We start from the raw sequence: 15104 nt of genomic DNA, 5'->3' as shown, positions 1-15104 counted from the left end.
TTTCACATCCTCCTTCAGACAAGTCACAGGAACGAGGCTAGGACAACCCCAGCAGCCTCCAGGCATCCTCATAAGTACTATTCTTTTCAAAAGTTGGAAGGTTAGTTAAGGAGGCTGGGGCTATTCTTAGCACTGAACTCTATAAAAAGGAAATGCCAATGTCTATCGTAGATGGCTGTATTTTTACAAGGGTTAATTCAAGCTTCCCTTTGAGAGTTCCCAGTCTGCAGAAATCCTCCATAAAAATATCACCTCAGGTCAGACCCTCAAACCCCCTCTTAGCATTGCTAAGATTCTTTGGGGACTATTGGAGTCAGGGGCTGACTGGAATAATGCAGATTGCATCCACTTGTCTGGGTACCCCTTCCTGAGATGTCTCTATCTGTTCTATCAGCAGAAGACAATATGAGGGATCTTACAGACAGACATTTCTGCCGCCAAAGGAGTTAGTAAGTGACAAGCTCTAGTCAGGTTCACCTGTGTGCCAGCCCTATTAGGAGGTCCCTCAACCTCTCTGAACTTCTTGCATGTTGTGGGACCCACGAGCCAATGCCTGGTGTGACTACTTAGCAAATTTTCAGCAGAGGTTAATTCATCATTGTAATTATGTGTCCAATACACAGGGATTATGAAAAATGTATTCCTGCCTTCGAGAACTTCATGCTGTTATAGGCAGCATACAAACAGGGGGTGGGTCAACAGAAATGGCGACAGCCTGTATTAGAGAAACTACTGCAAACACTGGAGAGATGGCTCGGTGGCTATGAGTGTGAGTACCGATTTCACAGACGATCCAAGTTTTGCTTGTGTCAGACAGGTCACTTCTGCCTGTAACTCCAGCTCCAGGTGACCTGACACTCTCTTCTGGCTTTTGAGAACACCTGTATTGTGCGTTCATGTGCACATACCCACACACAGACAGACACACATGTAATTAAAAATAAAATATTTCTAAAAGAACATGCCTTTTGGTTTTCACAGAACACTAGTTCCCTGCTTTGGACTTTGTTGGGGGCCAATTTGTTTCTCTCTCTCTCTCCCTCTCCCTCCCCCTCTCCTCTCTCTCTCTCTCTCTCTCTCTCTCTCTCTCTCTCTCTCTCTGTCTCTCTCTCTCCCCCCCCCCCTCTCTCTCTCTCTGTGTGTGTGTGTGTGTGTGTGTGTGTGTGTGTGTGTGTGCTGAGAATTGAACTCCTGGCCTTGAACATACTAAGCATGTAGTCTCCCACTAAGCTACACATCCAGCCCCTCAGGGGTTTTAAAAATGTCTGTTGCTTTTGACCTAGATTCCTTCTTGAAATTTTCTTAAGCAAACAAACTCATGATGGAAGACAGCCTGGCTGTTTTTATTCAGAGTAGCAAAAAAAAAAAAAAAAAAAAAGGGAAAGAGTCTAAATGTCTAACAATAGAAGTTACTTGTAATGTAGATATAACTAATGACTATTTCCACAAAGCAGATCACAAAACCATAGCTACAATGCGGGTTCATTCTGAGGCTATGGCCCAAAGTATTGTTTTTATTAAGGATTGATTATAACCAGAAACTCTAAGAAGGAAGCCTGAACTTTTCCCATATAAAAACACAGGCACTGAGATATTTATGTACACACATATAGAAAACATCTATGACTTTGGGTTAACAATGGTTTTTTGTGTAATTTTTGAGAGGACTTTTTGTTTAATTTATTTTTATTTCTATAGAGACATATATATATGCAAAAAGTAAAGGAAAGTGAATCCAAAGTGCCTTTGGTTTTACTTGGCCTCGACATTTATTTTTTTCTATTCTTTCTTCTCCCATCCCCCCTTTCTTTAAAGACAGTCCTGGCTGTCCTGGAACTCACTCTGTAGACCAGGCTGGCCTCAAACTCACAGAGATCCATCTGCTTCTGCCTCCAGAGTGCTAGGATAAAAGGCATGGCTACATTTGACATTCCTAAGAACTCCATATCCTTTATTTAGCTTTCCCCAAATACACTGACTTACGACACGGCCAAGTTCTTTCCATCTCAGGCTCAGAGTTTTTTTCCCTATAAATGCACAGGTCAGAGATAGCAAACTGCTTTTACCCTGAGAGCAGCTCGGCATATCAGGAGCTAGCAGGGCCACCTCTGCAAACAGAAAGGATATCTGATAGAAAGGGAGAACTGGTAACGACCAGTTATATCTTCTGTGGATCTAAGACTGAGAAGCAGCATAGGAGAGCTACACAGTTCCCGAAAGTAGAATAGAAAACCGTTAAGCTTCCTTAGAGCCTTACTGGTCTGGAACGTCTTTAGGCCAAAGGGTTAGCCTCTACTTAGAAAGTCCTAAGTGTTAGAGAGATCAAACTTCATACATTCAGTTTTGGCAAAATACCACAGATTCTAAGACATAATTTAAAATTTACTGATTGTGGGCTGGAGATGGCTCACTGGGTAACAGTGCGTGCTGCTCTTGCAGAGGACCTGGGTTCGGTTCCCACCACTCACATGATGGCTCACGACCATCTGTAACTCCAGCTCCTGGGGATCTGGTACCCTCTTCAGACCTTTACAGGCACCAGGCATGCATACAGTACCCAGATACACACGCAGGCAAAACACTCATGTACATAAAACAAAATAAATCTTAATTTTTTTTCACTGAAGAAGAAAATTCCCTACAGCACTGTCTCGGTTGTAGTTGCACCCGTTGCCTACCATGCCCAGATCGAGAGATAAACCTGCAGCTGTTAATTCAACTTCTTCACCCTGAAACAGTCTGAAAGCCACAGCTGTTGCGGGCATAAACCTGGCCTTGACTTTGACCTTGATCCATGTCTCAAGTTTCCGTTGAATTCTCTGAAAACCACACTTCACAGAAGTGTGTGCTCCTAATACCCACTCCCCCGATGACACAGAATCAACTTTCATCTTGAGTCAATGGCCCCAGGTCTACACAGGGCTGACACTATTCCCAAAGTCATATGCTAAATTCAATCATTAGCCAAGCTTACCCACTTGGCAAACAAACATGGATTCTTTGGCAAAAGTCAGCAGTGGGCTCTAGAGGCTATTTGGAGGAAGGGACAAACTAGAGGGCTTGACAGCATCTCAAATTAACTATGCTAATCTGTCATGGCCTCCACAGAGAATAGCAGGCTGCATTCAGGGGTCTCGGCAACAGCTGTGCCTTCCAAAGCAAGACACTGTTCAGAAAGATGATCCGAATGTGGGCTGTGTGCTTCAGTAGGGTTTAGTGGGACTTTCCAACTCAAATGGCCCTTTGTGCTTTTAAAAGTCGGGACACTGACCTCACGAGTGGCTAAGGCATGATGTCTTGGAGGTCTTGATTTACATTTGGCTGGTGGCCGGGACTGAACTGTCAAAATGCCGAGATGACTGATAGACAGTGCCAGGCTTGTTCAGGCTTGTTTTTAGTGGCGTGGGTGGATTCTAGGACACTTGCTCTGTCCAGGTTTGATAAGCTAAACAAAGCCAGACTGTTGGAAGGGCTGACTCCAGGGTTCCTCTCTGGATGCCAGGATGTAGAGTCTTTAATCAGTCATCTCTTTGTCTTTATTTACATTCAGCCTCCGTATCTACTCTGGGGTCTACTTGAGCACTGCTTCTTTGTTCCAGGAAACAATCCTGCTCAAGACTGGCGATCAATCTTGTATCTGTATTCGTCTCCTCTACTCACCTTTCTAGAGCCATCTGCTTTGTCCTCCTTCTTCAGGAAGACACTTTGCAAACAAGAGGTGATTCAAGATTCCATACTGCTCTGGGCTATCACGGTAGATATGGGTGTTAGAAATAGAGTAGCTGTACCCTGACATTTAGGCACCGTCATTAAGCTTGCTCAATACATCTAGGAAGAAACATGCAGTGTTTTACCTGCCTTCCTCCTCCTCCTTCAAACCAGAATGGAGAAAGGCTGTTTATCTCTGGGGAGGAGCTGAGGTTTTATGGATCCTGGGGTAGTCCAGAAGTCTTAATTTCCACAAAGCATGTGGTAGAAATGCCAGACAGCTCGAGTCCATCAGTAGACCCAATGCACAGAAAGATGTCAAGAGGGGATAGCTAAGTGATGCACCTGTCATGGAGAGCACAATCACCCAAATAAAAGGTGCAGCTAAAATGCTTTCAGGGCCGCATAAACAGCAGCGGCAAAACAAAACTAAACTTCCAGACAGATCTGAAATAAACCAATGAAAGAAAAAAGTGGGCAGGTCATGATGGTGCGCAACTTTAATCCCAGCATTCAGGAAGTAGAGACAGGAGGATCTCTGAGTTTGAGACCAGCCTGGACTACAGAACAAGTTCTAGGACAGCCAGGGCTACACAGAGAGAAGACTTATCTACAAATGGAGGAGGAGGAAGAGAAAGAGGAGGAAGAGGAGAAGGAAGAGAAGAGGAGGAGGAAGAGGAGGCACAAAGAGTGAAGGAATAGAGGAGGAAGAAGAGAGAAATGACAGAAGAGAAAAAATGAGTGAGTGAACGAACACCTGGGATAGCAATAAAGCCTAGTACAAAGGCAGGGAGAACCAGAGTTCCATCCTTAAATGTGCACATTTGTTGGGTGGCCTTGAGCTGACGTTATCTCCCCTCTTTAAGGCCTCCTTTAACTGGACAAAGGCCATAGCAAATAAAGACCTCTGGAGAAACCTGTTAGGAGAACTGAGTGAGGTAGTGACGCTATCAGCTAGGAGAGAAGAGTAAGTCAAGTGCGGCTTCTGTTGACTGCTTCCTCAGTTATCTGTGGGGTGTGCTTCAGGTACCTTGCTGGGCTCTAGGAACCTTTGACCGTAGGAGTCGGCATGGGGAAGTCAAGGAAACGGAAGAATTACAGATGGAAGTGATTTCAATAAATACATTATTTTTTTAGTGTCTCACACATGCAAAGCTCTCTGCCATTTGGCTATTTTTATTATTTTTTAAGTCTCTCTCTCTCTCTCTCTCTCTCTCTCTCTCTCTCTCTCTCTCTCTCTGTGTGTGTGTGTGTGTGTGTGTGTGTGTGTGTGTGTGTGTGTTCGTGTTCAAGTCCACCCTGGGCAATTTAGTGAGACCCTTGTCTCGAAATAAGGCATAGGGATAAGCAATAGCTCAACGGGTGAAGGCGCGTGCACAGTGGTCAGTAGACAACTCGAGAGAGACAGCTTGTCCTTTCACTAGTAGGTCCTGGGAATCAAACTCAGGTCATCAGACTTGGCAGCAAGTGCCTTGAACTCACCCTGTAGCACAGGTGGACCATACACTTGAGATCCTCCTGCCTCACTCTCCAAGTAGCTCAGTTAATGGACCAGAACCACATGGACAATGCTAAAAATAATGAAAAAATAAATAAAAAGATTTCTCAGTTTTTATTTTTCAGTGTAGGAATCATCCTGGGAGGATTTTGAACCTGCTGTTTTCCTTCCTCTGCCTCTACGTTGTTGGGAGCAATTCTCAGTTGGGCGATTTCCTTGAGCTTATGTGTGGAAAGGCACTGAAGTGTTGGTCCTTAAAAGTGGCATAGGCAGGGAAGGAGAGTGGACATTTGGCTGGTGTTATCCAGAAGTTTCCGAACACCATTTGTCAATTGTTTCCTAGTGGGCGTTACGATCAGCTGGGGAGCCTTGACAAGATGTAGCTTTTCAGGACTTGGCCTTTAATATTCAGACCCTGGAGAAACAGGATGTTACTCTTAGAGACGCCTAGGTACTACTTAGGGCAGACCTGGGGAGCACTACTTCTCTGCTGCCCCGTGAATTTCACTGCCTGTGAGGCTAAGAATGCAAGGCTGCACCCGTTGTCCTGCTCGCCAGTACACACGTCTTTCTGGTCTGTAGAATAGAGCACTGGTCTTGGTTGATCCCAAAAGAGCTTCGACTCTAGAGGGAGATGTACACACCTGCCTTGTGTACAACACAAAGCAGGAACTGGGCTCAGGCTGTGAGGGCTTTTGCATGCATTCTGGAGGACAAAAGCCTGTATTGGGAAGAGTCTGGTCCAGCTTCACGTGACAGAGAAACCCAAATCATTGCAGATTAGTGTGGCTGGATGTTTCTTTTGCTTTCATACAGTGTTAACAATCCACCCAGTTCAGATGTGGTGCTCACACTTTCAGAATGAGGCCTATGCAGTCCAAGATGGTTGCCGAGATGCCAGCCATCACTACCTGATTCCGGTAGGAAGGTCACAGTGGCAAAGAGAAGTATGGAACCTCCCTTTAAACATATTTTGGGACTATCCCTTGGTATCTCAGGAGTCCAGAACTCCACTACTTGACCACACCCTACTTCGAGAACGGAAACAACATTTTTTTTTCCAGCATGGTCACATACGATTGAATTGTAGGGTTCTGTTACCAAAAGGGGAAAGGACTGCAGTCACTGGTGACAGCTGGGATGTGTAAACTGAGACCTGAGGACTGAGCTGGGATTAGGCAGAGCTGGGACAAAGCATGGTCCAGGACGGACTAGGCTGGTTTCCCATGAGATCTGCTCACCACCCTTCATGTTGTAGTCCAAACTGTACCTGAGGCAACTGTATCTGCCCCAGCTACTCAGCTCTCCTGTCAGCCATTCCAACCTCACATCCCAGCACAGAGAAAATCCTCCTTTTCATTTGTCAGAATAAGAGATTGCCTGGAGATTTCATCATAGAGTTGGTAGAGCGCAGCCTTTTTCCTATCTTCTGAAGAGGACCTTTGATGTGGTTAGATGGTTTGTAAAAACAAACTTGAAGACGTTCAAATGGTCCAGTGCCAATGGAAGGTGTAAGAACTGCTATAAGCTTATCAAAAATGTAATCCAGCCAGGTGGTGGCGTGGCATACACCTTTAACCGGAGCACTCGGGAGGCAGAGTCAGGTGGATCTTTAAGTCCAAGGCCAGCCTGGTCTATAGAGTGAGTTTCAGGACAGACAGGGCCACAAGGAGAAACCCTGTCCCAAAAAACAAAAACAAAAGACGAAAATAAAAACACAGCAGATTAGCACTACAAAGATTCTGCGCTCAGATGGAGACTAATTCTGTGCACCTAAGGAACAGTAGTCCTTTTGACAGAGACCTGGGGTGACTTTGTGCTCTCAGAGGCTCCTAGAGAGAGGGTCAGGGTTTGCAGCTGCTTGAGTCACAAGAGGTGAGGGTAGAGATTCTGACCAGGTGTCCACTACCACATGGGACCTGGGGCTAGAACTCAAGAGTTTTAGGCTTCAAGGCAAGCCATCAGACCACAGAGCTGTCTCATAACACAACAATAAAGTTTTATTCAGATGTAAAGACTAATGAAAGTATGTCATCGGAAGGAAGGTAGATGGATGGGGAGATACTGTACGAAGCAAAATAAGCCAGATTCAGAGACAAATGTCACATTTCCTGTCATGTGTAGAACCTAGATTTTATCATGCGCACTCGAGCGCGCGCGCGCACACACACACACACACACAGGTTGATGGGGAGCAAGCATGAAATTAAAAGGGGACTTTCAGGGAAGAGACAGGAGATTAATGGAGAAACTGAGGAAAGTGGAGTGTGAATATGGTCAAAGCAGGCAGAAATGTCCTTAAGAGGGGTTGGGGATGTAGCTCAGTGGTAGAGCGCTTGCCTAGGAAGCGCAAGGCCCTGGGTTCGGTCCCCAGCTCCGAAAAAAAGAACCAAAAAAAAAAAAAAAAAAAAAAAGAAAAGAAAAGAAATGTCCTTAAGAAATCTTTCACTTGGTACAGTGAACTTCCCCTAATACATTTTTCTTAAACATGTCAAATGTTTTCCCTCAGGCAGAACTCTCCTGACAGCTGATTGACAGTTAAAACCACATCTGCCTGCATAAATTCTTGGATACACTGTCATTGTTCATTAAAAACCCTGTTTAATAGCTGGCAGTGAATTACAATAATTACAAGTTTTAATTCTTTAATATTTGAAGACTGTTAGATACAATTTTTAAAAAATTTGGTCAGAAGCTGCTTTTGTTTAGCCAAGCACTTAAGGTAAGTATTGCTGGAATCCATGTGTGAAATTCACCACCAGTAGTCACTTACCAGCATTTTCCAAAGTATTTACTGGGTGATGTCAGTAGACATTGTTAAAACAAAAGAGGCATCTCAAGCAGTAAGTGTGGAACCCTAAGGTGACATTATGAGGACTATCTTTCAAGTGGTTCATGACACCAGCTTCCAAAGTTGTCTGATCAAATTTAGCCAGAACATCTGAAGTGCTGGGGTCTAATTAGCGCACCCTGAGGAAATCCCTCTCTCCTTTCTAACTTGGCTTCTCAGGAAGGCACCATTCCTATCTCCTTGCAGTACAAAGGGTTTTTAATTTTCAAATACTGCACTTAAGTCTAGAGTCCTAAACACTTTGAGTGACGTCTGAAGCATAACAAATCCAACAAAATCCACCTTAACAAGAACAAACAAGACAGTGAGGCGGTCAGTCAGGAACCGCTTGTGTGGCTCTGAACACTGGGATTTCCCTCACTAGTGATAAACTGATACCCTTGGGGGTAGGTGTGTCTGTTTAATCTGCTGACCTCTCTAGTCATTCTTTGGTTTGAAACTTGTAAGGGAACAGGTGTGAGTACTTTGTGGGCTTGCATGATTATCTGAGGTTGGTCTTGCCTAAATAATACACAGGTTTCTAATCCAATTTACACTGTGGTTCTTTCTATAAACAACCTGAACTCCTGACCTCTGATGCCAGCATGGAGAAGAGGTTATCAAGAGATTGCTTAATCCTACCTACTGCCTAGCTACTGTAGATGAGGCAGTGGTTAAAGGCATTTTCTGCTCTTCCAGAGGACCCAAGCTCGGTTCCTAGCCCCTATGTTGGATGGCTCACAACCTCTTATGACTCCAGCTCCATAAGATCCTATGCCCTCTCATGGTTTCCACTGCCATGGCTCACAATGGCACACACACAAACATATCACCACTGAATAATAATTCTTTTAAAACACAACTGTGGAAGAAATCAGAAGTGAAAGGCTACCCTGGAAACAGGTGATTTGGATAGTTAACTATGAACTTTACCTTTCTGTTGTTTTACACCGTGATTTCCTCAACCAATCTGTCTGCAAGATAAGGTCTATGATGAAAGCCTTTTAAGTGAGATGGGATAAAACAGGTCAAGCTGGGGGCTGGGGATTTAGCTCAGTGGTAGAGCGCTTACCTAGGAAGCGCAAGGCCCTGGGTTCGGTCCCCAGCTCCGGAAAAAAAAGAACCAAAAAAACAAAACAAAAAAACAAAACAAAACAAAACAAAAAAAAAAAAACAGGTCAAGCTGTTGTATACATTTCTCTGAGACATTAACTGTTTAATAGGTAGTTATATAATAATGTTCCTTTAGTTCACACATAAAATGACATATTTTTATCATCCAAGGAATTCTGGATTTGTTCTTTACATCAAAATTACCTGTGGTAAGCAATTAAAGAATATCAAAGCTGGAGAGATGGTTCAGTGGGGGAAGCTGCTTGCTCTGCAAACTTGAGGACCTGAGTTCATATTCTCAGTACGTATGTAAAAGCTAGGTGCAGGGGTGCACATCTGTAAACCAGAACTAGGTAAGATGGAGACAGTGGGCTCTGGGCTCAGTGAGACATGATTGAAAAAGATAACCATGCCATCCTCTGGCCTCCAGGCCTGCATTCATGGGTGCACACACACACAAGAGTATCAAACCTGAAAAAAATTATAGACGTGAAAACATTCTATCCACAACTTAAGGGTGCTGAAACACATCACCGACAGTAATTTTTAGTTTAGTAGCAAGGCTGCAGGATTCCAGCATTGAATGATACACACTGAACCCCACTCTGTTCCATTATGGGATGATTATGGTTCCCAGTCGATCTGAAGTTCTAAAGCAAGTTTTCCTGGACATACTCTTGAGTCTTAAAAAATGTTCAGAGGTTTACCTCAGGAAACAAACATTTTCCCCAACAGCTTTGCAGTAATACTTTGCCATTAACTATGAGACAGCGACAACACGGGCTTCTTTCAAAAAATCTCACCTCTAACATCCAGCCACTGGAAGTTCACATTTATAAAGTTGAAGTAAGAAGACTTCTGTTTATACAATTTACACAGGTGCCTGAGTGAAGTGTCCTGATTTGTGGCAATTTCCCACCAATTCACTTTCTTCCTTGTAGATATCTTTTAAAATGATCTTAGCTCCGGCCATCTTACTCTACTCCGAAGGGGTCTACTTCATTTGCAGATGGATGCTTGCCAAGTTGTGACAAAACAAATGGCATTTTCGTTGGTTTTCACTGTGAGTTAAGTGTACAAGTGTCTAGAATTTTAAGTAAATTCCATGGTTTCCGATGAACCCAATAACCCCTTTGAGGATTATTTAAATCATATGCAGACTTGCATAACAACATTAGAATATACATACACATCTTTTATGGTACAATTTCAAATCTCTTGCAAACTGTGATGGCTTACACTGGTTGTTTACCTGACAGGATCTAGAATCACATGGAAGACATATTTCTGGCATGTCTGAGGAATTTTGTGTATCAGGTTAACTGAGAAGGGATGGCACACTCTAAATGTGGATAGCATCATCCATGGGCTGGGGTTTTCAACTTACAAAGAGGAAGCAAGCTTAACACCACTATTCATCTGCTGCTTCCTGAGCACAGCTGGAATGTGGCCAGCCACCTCATGGTCCTAACGTCATGCATTCCCCCATGATGCACTGCACCGTCAAACCATGAGGCAAAATAAATCCTTCCTTGAGTTGCTTTTCTTAGGTATTTTGTTGCAGCAATGACACACGTAATTGATACACGAATCACCAGGGCTCTGCACCACTCTGCTGGTGGCTGATAAGTATCTGCAAGTGGCATGGAAGCTACCACCCCAGCCAGCGCTCATCTCCCTCCTCTCAACAGAAAACATTTAACGAGAGCATTTTCATCTGTTTATTTAGTTACAACAACAATATAACAATGCATACCAAATGGGAAAGAGTTAAAATGATGACAAAATGTTCAGTAACAGAAATGACTATATCTGAAAGAACTGCCCAGGTGTCATTAAAATACATTTTAACTTATAATTGGTTATTAGTGTAAATTAAATTTAGCAACTGAGTTCTAGTCCATGTCTACAAGTTATCAAAAATATTTTCAAAATGTTACATAAAAACTGACAACATCCATAAATATATAAACACCAAAAATTTTTCAGAAAAATAAAATAATGTACCCTGAGATAAAATGCTAATCACACTTGCTGTGCAGATAGATACTCACATATGTCCTCCACGCCGCGGGGGCTTTCAGTATTTCGAATTTTCCAAGATAAAGGAATGCTATCACATGTTGGTGCAAATTTCAGCCACGATAGTAACTACTTTAGATTTTAAGATCCCTACGCTGAGGCATCCGGGAGTCCAGGGTCACTAAGGAGAACTTAGGAAGACATGAATGGCACTTGGTTCTGACTCCTCAGATCATGGCTGAAAACGCTCAGCAAAGCATTCTAGGCTTTTTTTTCTCACACCAACTGACCCAGATTATATTTTAAGAAATGTTTATTTTCTGCGCAAATTTGTTTTAAACTATAAATTCCTGAGCACTTTTTCTTCTTCCTCCTCATCGCTGTCAGTGACATTGACTTGCTGGACACCAGAGGGAGCTGATGCTGGGGCTGTGAAGACATTCTCCAAGGCTCCAATGTCCAGCGGAGGCATGGGATTCAAATACTCTTCCCCACTGTGGCCATGACTGTTGTAGTAAGGAGGCCCATCCATGCTCTCACAGCTCCGAGAATCTTCACTGTGTGTGTGCTCGTCTGGATAGTCTCTGAAAGGATAGTCTCTATTTAAAGCTGAAAATATAGCCTCATGTTTTTGGTACCTGTCTTCATAATAACCAAGACATTCTGGCATTGAACTGGGAAAATTTCCATAGCCAAAAGGAGGCCGACTATAAGGGCACGTGCTGTGACAGAAAAACAAACACAAACAGAAATTACATCAGATCTTGCCCACAGTGCGGGCTCACAGATTATGAGTTAACTGCATTCTCTTTAGGGCTTAGAAAGCATTTCTTTGACATCTTCCCACTGCCTATCGATCCCCACCCAAAACAGCAAAGGCAGTTTGGATGGCCACCGCCCACCCCCAACAGGATCACTGCTTCCTGGTTTCCAGCGCCTTACCTTTGATGACCAGGACCAAGACAGTCCCACCCTGGCCTCTGTACCATCTCACAGCATACGGAGTGTTGGAAATGGAAATACAATTATGTGACAATGAAAAGGGCAGGCTAACGTGTAAACTGTAAATGGCTGAAAGGGAAGGGCCGCTCAATACAAAGGTCTGGAACAGAAACCTCCAGCTTGATTTTACAAGGGACACAGTAACAAACCACACAGAATATTCTCAGTACTAGCAGGTATTAGAACTGATGCCACACTAGGCTTTCAAAGGGATTTTGCAAACAAACAAAAAGCACCATGGAGCAAGACTTTGAGAAAAAACTTCTGTAGTTTTACAACTGACTTTTGAAAGGCAAAGCTATTAATCTTGTTGCTCAAATCCAGTTGCCAATTCTCTTTAGGGATTAATCTCTTCTGAGGTGAACAGGAATTACACAGAATTTGGGCTCATGAGCGCCATCTAGTGACAGCTAACACAATGATCACATTCATTTGTAAAACTCATGGAATGCCAGTCACTCACTACCCTGGTACTAAAATCAAGAAAACTATAGACCCATATTTTGGATAAACATGGGACTTAATTTTTATAAACATCATAAAAATTTCTCAATAAAATACTCGTGACCTATATTTATTGGTACATGGAAAAGATCAAACTCCGTGATAAAATGTAATGTAAGGATTCAACATATACAAACCAGTAAGTATAACACAACATCACAATTCAGGACTGTGGTATATTTTCATCTCCGTACACAAAGAGTGTGAAATAAGATTCAATATTTTTTTCATGGCAAAACACTGTTACCAAATGATATATAGAAGGAAGTCTTCTAAATACTAAAGGCTATGTATACAAACCCCACAGCCGATATGACATCGAGCAAGGAAACTACAAGCATTTCCTCAAAGGTTATGAACCACAAAGGTACCTCATTTCACCACTCTTACTTAGCACAGCACTGAAGAGTCGCAGCATAAGTACCAGGAAAGAGAAACTAGAATATCTAGACTAGAAGGTAAATTATCCATATTTGCATGTGGCATGATTTTATATAGAGAAAAATCTAAATTCCCCATCAAGAAGTTAGAAGTGATATATAAATTTAGTAAAGCTGGAGAACATGCCTAGGCAGACAGAAATTGGGCTTTCTCTGTGCAGTCCTGGCTGCCCTTGAGCTTAGTATAAAACCATGGCTGACCTCAAACTTGCATTCTCCCACATCATTACCATGTGCCCTAGGATTCCAAACACAGGCCATACAGTGAAATTGCTGGAAAGGAAATTAAGAGATCAACCCATTCACCAAAGCCACAAAAATAAAACATGGACAAAGAAAACGCAGTCTTTTTACTACACAGTGCTGGAACAATTAAATCTACATGGACAGCAGAACAACACTGCATCCCATTCTCTTGCTGACAGTGGAGCAAAGGCCTACACAGAGAACACGAAATCATAACAGCACTGCAGGGAGCAGGAGGAAAGCATGCATATCTTGTTGTGATGCAGGGGATGACTTGGGTTTAATGACAGGACCCAAAGGCACAGACAAAAAAACAGAAAAATGGGACGATGAACTAAGAAGTTCTCACACAGTAAAGAGTGAGAGTACAGAGTGGGAAAAACACTTGAAAATTATTCATTCAACAATGGATCAATATTTAGAATACAGAGCCACTAAATACCAAAAAAGGAAATAATCAAATGGGTATATGGAAGTCCCCAACTAGGTAAGACACATTCCAAGCTGAGGTCACTATACTAGAAGATACTTATATTCCCATATTTCTTATTGCAGTATTCATTCACAAATACACAACCAATCCAATGCCCTCCAATGAATGAACAGATGATGATGCTGTGGTATCACTACACACTAGAATTCTATTCAGTCATCAAGAGAAGTCAATACTAAAAACTATTTGCAGCAACATGAGTAGAAATGGGAACTATGTTAAGTGAAAAAAGGCAGACAGGAATACACAGGACATGCTATCAATCATTTGTGGAAACTAGTAAGGTGGTCTTGGGGAAGAACAGCGGAATCTGATGGCTGGAGACTGGAAAGGGCGGAGGGTATGGCACTAAACCACAGAGTGGCAGATACTGGTTCTTTTCTAGAGCAACTAGGTAACTACTGGTTAAGACAATCTGTGCTGCATTTCAAATGACTGAAGAGTAAAATTCCAAGCACATAACACGATTACTACTTAGCGATGGAAATGTTTTATTATCCTTTATTTCATACTGTGTAAATGCACCAAGTTCCATAAAGTTGTACAAATATTAAGTCCCAAATACAAAGGAATGCTATTGTTAAGGCTTCACTCGTAGCTTCTGGATTCCTCCATCTAGGGCAGGGCCTACACACTTGTATTTTTCAAGTTCTAGTGTATCTCAACCTTTCTAATGTTGTGGCCACTTAATACAGTTCCTCAGGTTATTGTGACCCCCAACCATACAATTATTTCATTGCTACTTCATAAATGTAATTTTACCACTTATGAAACAATGCAAATATACAATATACAACCCCCAAAGGGGTTGCAACCCACAGGTTGAGAACCACTGTTCTCTTGTGCAACCAGCATGCTGCCAAGAGCTGACTGCGCACTGGCTCAGCAGGAAGGGTGACAGAGACACAGCCATGCTAACACCATGGATCCATTAGCGTTCTTAATGTCACTAGAGAGAAAACCAGTTTTATGTACTCCTTCATGGAACATACTACCTATGAGATATCACTACAAAAAGGAGGAGGAGGGAAAAAGGGAGGCGGAAGTGGAAGAGGAGGGGAAGGAAGAAGAGGAAACAACAAAGAACTTGGATCTACATGTCGATGCCTCAGGATGTAAAACGCCACATCCAAGATGTGGATAAGCTCTTGTTTCTTAGTAAATACACAGCACTGAAGAAGGTGGAGAGCCACTGGCAAAAGCCGAGGAGACAATCCAATCAATGCGTAATTTGGTTGGCTCTTGATT

The 15104-nt window shown here is 42.8% G+C and overlaps 1 protein-coding gene across 3 annotated transcripts in view; it reads right to left on the bottom strand.

Moving 5' to 3' along the window:
* Positions 1 to 10856: 10856 nt before the first annotated feature.
* Positions 10857 to 15104, bottom strand: part of Sox30 (SRY-box transcription factor 30) — a 29681-nt gene continuing 25433 nt past the window's right edge. For all 3 annotated transcript variants that reach the window (XM_087574461.1, XM_087574462.1, NM_001427190.1), the window contains one exon: positions 10857 to 11893. In XM_087574461.1, the coding sequence (XP_087430587.1) occupies positions 11512 to 11893 (382 nt within the window). In that variant the 3' untranslated portion in view covers positions 10857 to 11511. The remainder of the gene's footprint in view (positions 11894 to 15104) is intronic.

Source organism: Rattus norvegicus, chromosome 10 (assembly GCF_021556685.1).
Source record: "Rattus norvegicus strain SHRSP/BbbUtx chromosome 10, alternate assembly SHRSP_T2T, whole genome shotgun sequence".
NCBI classification, from domain to species: domain Eukaryota; kingdom Metazoa; phylum Chordata; class Mammalia; order Rodentia; family Muridae; genus Rattus; species Rattus norvegicus.
The sequence above is the reverse complement of the archived record's forward strand: the minus strand, read 5'-3'. Positions and strand labels throughout refer to the sequence as shown.